Source organism: Aplysia californica, unplaced genomic scaffold, assembly GCF_000002075.1.
Source record: "Aplysia californica isolate F4 #8 unplaced genomic scaffold, AplCal3.0 scaffold00898, whole genome shotgun sequence".
In the NCBI taxonomy this organism is placed as follows: domain Eukaryota; kingdom Metazoa; phylum Mollusca; class Gastropoda; order Aplysiida; family Aplysiidae; genus Aplysia; species Aplysia californica.
This window is the reverse complement of record NW_004798168.1, coordinates 197,282-201,678: the sequence shown is the minus strand read 5'-3', so window position 1 is coordinate 201,678 and position 4,397 is coordinate 197,282. Positions and strand designations below refer to the sequence as shown.

The 4,397-nt window shown below is 42.4% G+C and overlaps 1 protein-coding gene across 1 annotated transcript in view; it reads left to right on the top strand.

The window, feature by feature from the left end:
* The first annotated feature begins 521 nt into the window (after positions 1-521).
* Positions 522-4,397, top strand: part of LOC101860208 (elongation factor G, mitochondrial) — a 33,119-nt gene continuing 29,243 nt past the window's right edge. Inside the window, exon 1 of the mRNA XM_005110481.3 lies at positions 522-739. Coding sequence (XP_005110538.1) covers positions 677-739 — 63 coding nt within the window. The 5' untranslated portion in view covers positions 522-676. The remainder of the gene's footprint in view (positions 740-4,397) is intronic.

Genomic DNA, 4,397 nt, shown 5'->3' with positions numbered 1-4,397 from the left:
AGATAGCCCGAGAGAATGAGAGAGAGAGAGCGAGAGAGAGCGAGAGAGAGCGAGAGAGAGAGAGAGCGCGAGAGAGAGAGAGAGAGAGAGCGCGAGAGAGAGAGAGAGAGAGAGAGAGAGCGCGAGAGAGCGAGAGAGAGAGAGAGAGAGAGCGCGAGAGAGCGAGAGAGAGAGAGAGAGAGCGCGAGAGAGCGAGAGAGAGAGAGAGAGAGCGCGAGAGAGCGAGAGAGAGAGAGAGAGAGCGCGAGAGAGAGAGAGAGAGAGCGCGAGAGAGAGAGAGAGAGAGAGCGCGAGAGAGAGAGAGAGAGAGAGTGTTCTGTGCGCGTGTGTGTGTGTGTGTTATGCGCTATACAAATGCTATTTAAATGTATTACTAATATTATCTGAGAGTCTGTATAGCTCTCTGATATTATTAATATTATTATTATTAGATCTAAAAGACCGTAAGCTAAAATACAGTAGTTGTAGCAGTCATAAAAATGGTTCTCAGGGGAAGTCACTCCCGTAAAAACACATGGGTTACGAAAGTTGACTGTGGCGTTGGACAAGGACAGAGTGCCCGAGTGTCGCCTCTGAGCCCTCTGCATTTAGAAATCTAGACTAATTCTAGATCTAGAATCTAGGATATTTTTAGGTCTTTTTGTTACTTGCACTTTTAAACTATCATACGTACACAATGAGTTGGAGGCTTTCAAGGCTGCAAACATTATCATGCTTGTTGAATCGAAATACTTCACAGGTAGGCCTATTCTAGTATAGCCTCTATGGCCTATGGCTATGCTATGGCCCTATGATGGCATGGAACTTTTCTTGGTGATCTTAATTCTTATATGAAAGTGGCTATTTTCACCCGCCCGGAAGTTCTCGCAAGATCAACTCATCCCCTCTTCTCTCTCTCTCTGTCTCTTTCTGAATACTGTCTATCGGTGTGGACGATCAAATTGACCAAAACAAAGTTAAAACGAAGTGGCTAGCCGTACTTAGATATCTAGGTTTGGCCCTATCGACTCAAGCCTGTTAAGTACACAGGTCTCATTAGATCTAGATCTAGTAATTATTCAGGTTCAAATACATGCAAGTCAGTAAGGCACCTTTGATTTTGTCTGAAATACAAATACTTTAGGCATTGCAAACTAAAAATTTCATTTACAATTCAGCCATCAATATTAAGTACGGCTAGCCTTACAGTCTAGCCGTACTTATCTTAGGCCCTATTAACATTAGAAAACAGGAGGTTTAAAATACATGCACTGTCATTAAGGCACCTGGTTTCGTCTCAAATACAAAATTACTTTAGGTACTGTACACTAAAAATGTATAGTACAATTCAGTAGGCCTATTTTTTGTAAATGGTCAGTCTAGCCATCATATTAAGAATAAGTATGGCTAGACTGCGAGTCTAGCCGTACTTAAGTACAGTCTAGCCGTCATTAAGTACGGCTAGCCTCTTCCAAGTTAAAAAATGATGTTAAAACACAAAAGTAAATTAATTTGGTTGTCTACAAAGATGCTACGGCTATTTAAATTTTCGAATCGAGCCGAACTACGCGGGTCGCCATTTTGTTTTGCCCGGAAATTCTCGTGCTACTCCTCTCTCTCTTTCTCTCTCTCTCTCCACTGCCCACAGACAAAATTGTACGCTTTTAGTAGGCTACAGTTGTAATGGAACATTTGTTCACGGCACAGAATTCTACAATTTTTCTGTTATCACAGTGTAGAATTCTGTGGTTTAGGGTGAACGCAAAATTTGGTGAACGCGCACCGGGTGAGAATAGCCACAAGACTCGCCTGCACTATTCTCACTCCTGGTGAGAATAGAGGTGGCCTTCTTATATATCTATATAGTACATTCTAGATCTAGATATCTAGATCTAGATCTAGATTAGACCTATCTAGATTTAGATCCCCACGGCCCACACAACAAGATAAAAAAAATTAAACCTGTGGTCTGTGGCGGAAAGACAGAGGTGGTGGAAGTAATGATGATGCTTATCCGGCGATTTTGTAGTTTTGTTCGTTAAAGTCAAGCAGGGGGGTTTCAGGGGGGCTTGCCCCCCTGACCTAAAAAAAATATGGAGGTGGGGGGGTTCAGGGGGGCATGCCCCCCTGAATTTTATCCTAATTTGATGTTTTGCAGTTAGGTTGCGTCCCTGCTCTTTGTGTGGCCTAATTCAAATAGTATTTGGTCTTCAAGACTTTTGGATTTCTTCTCTGGATGTAAACAAATGGATCGTGGACTTTAACGAACGGAACTACAAGATCACCGCTTCTCCTTATAGTAATAGTGGTGGTGGAAAGGGAGGGACTTCCGTAACAAGCCACCACCCCATCAAACACAATTATAAAAAAAAGGCCTAACCCTAACCCTAACCCAAACCCTAACCCGAACCCAAACCCAAACCCTAACCCTACCCCTACCCCTATCCCTAGATCTACCCCTACCCCTAGCCGTCAATTCTGCTTTGTCTTATATTTATAGTGGTCGCTCGTTACGGAAGTCCTCCCGTGGAAAGACCCTGAGTTGTCGGTTAACGTGAACTTAGACACTGTCATTGGGTACATCGAATGAGAGTGTGTGCAGTCCTTTGACTTTTGACACAATTACACAGTCCTAGTAGTAGGCAATTGTAGTTCTAATTCTGGTTTTACGTAAAATCCCCCGACGACATTTATATAAATGTAACCTCTTTACTCTCAATAACTCACTTAGAAGCTGAATCTGAATAAATAAACGAAGTGACTATTCGGACTCGAGTCCGAATATGAAAAAATGTTATTCGGACTCTGATTCTTGTCCAGCATGACAACACTTCCGACTTCCTGTGACTCGTGACTCCGGCTTCCTGTCCTGCCTCACTCGTGACTCGCCTCAGACTTTGTAGAGAACGGGATCACTTCGGGAGCCGAGTCTTTATCTTATGATGAATTTGAGGCTGGCCTGAAAAGTTATTTATAAAAGCGCTTCTAATAAATATTTATTTGTCAAGAGGTCATCAGAAGCAATTAAAGATGGCTCGTTAGCGTGTGTCGGGGTCGGATGGGCGGCCTGCACACGTGTGGCTGTGTGTGTGTGTCGGGGAGGGGGCATTAGCGGTCCGGGCGTTGAACGTCGCATAAGCACCAGTCTTTTTTCCCTCGGCAACTGATCATTATTACAATAATAAGCTAGTCTTGACATAGATCTACGTAATTAATTGTGCGCTGGTCTATGGAATCAAAAGTTGCAATATGCTCGGCTCTACACAACTGCACAACTTTTTCTTGGTAAACAATCGAGATGACACAGGCTTGTGTATTTGAACGAATTGGAATCGGTCTTTTTTTTTACACAGCTCATAATATGCAGGCATTTCAGGCACTACTTGTAACTTGCTCAGTGCATGTAAATATATACACAAAACCTCGTGTTTGCTATAACGCTATAACGAACACTGGGATTCAACGAGATTTTAGGTCAGGCCCAATGACCTCGTTGAATCCGAGTTCCACTGTATAGAGTAGAGTAGATATTTATCTCCAGGCAAATCGCTGTTGTCGCAAAGAGACGTGGTGGCTTTAAGACGAGGAGTCTCCTCGATCGAAAGAAAACTTGACGATAGATTGGATAAAGGACCAGTTACACGTAACGATAAATTGTACAAAAACTGGACGATCTAACGATCATACGATAGAATCTAGATCGTTAAGTGTAAGTGTAACCACAAGATTGTACAAAATTTGGATGATTGAACGATGGTTGGGAGACTCTGTCGAGAAATCAAGCGTGGCTTGGTATTTTCTGTGCAATCACGTTCAGATTTGAGGGAGACGCGCTATGACGAAGATTCATTTTGAAATTTGCCGCCGCGCAGAATTAAGCTCAGGACTCAAAATTTTTTAAATAATTGCTGTACGTCAAAACTGATTTCATATTCGGAATCAGCTTGGCTCTGGACTCCCAACCAGGGCGAATATCAATAATAATTGGCAGGGGTCTGGGGGCCGCAAGAGGGCCCCTGAAGCTGAAGAAAATTTGCAATTGAGGATCTAAAATTTGCCCTCTTTGGGCTAAAATAAAAAAATTAAAAATGATTCGACTTACAGACCAAGGAAAATCCCTATTGAACTTTAACCAGGCCTAAACTGGTAAAAGGAAAAGTAGGCCTATTCTGTTGTTACTATACTTCGTTGGTAAAAGCTCCTCTTGGGGACAAAACCAGAATGTGCATGATTCATCACTACATAAAAAATAAAGCAACAAATTATAATTATGGGGAACAATTGTTGGTCATTAGGGAGGAGGAGAAGAAGAGGAGGGGAAAAACCCCAAAAGAAAACAAAACAAAAAAAAAACTTCCGGGACCGGGGTTCGTTCACACACTCATAAAAATAATTGTATGACTTCAGACGCAAACACG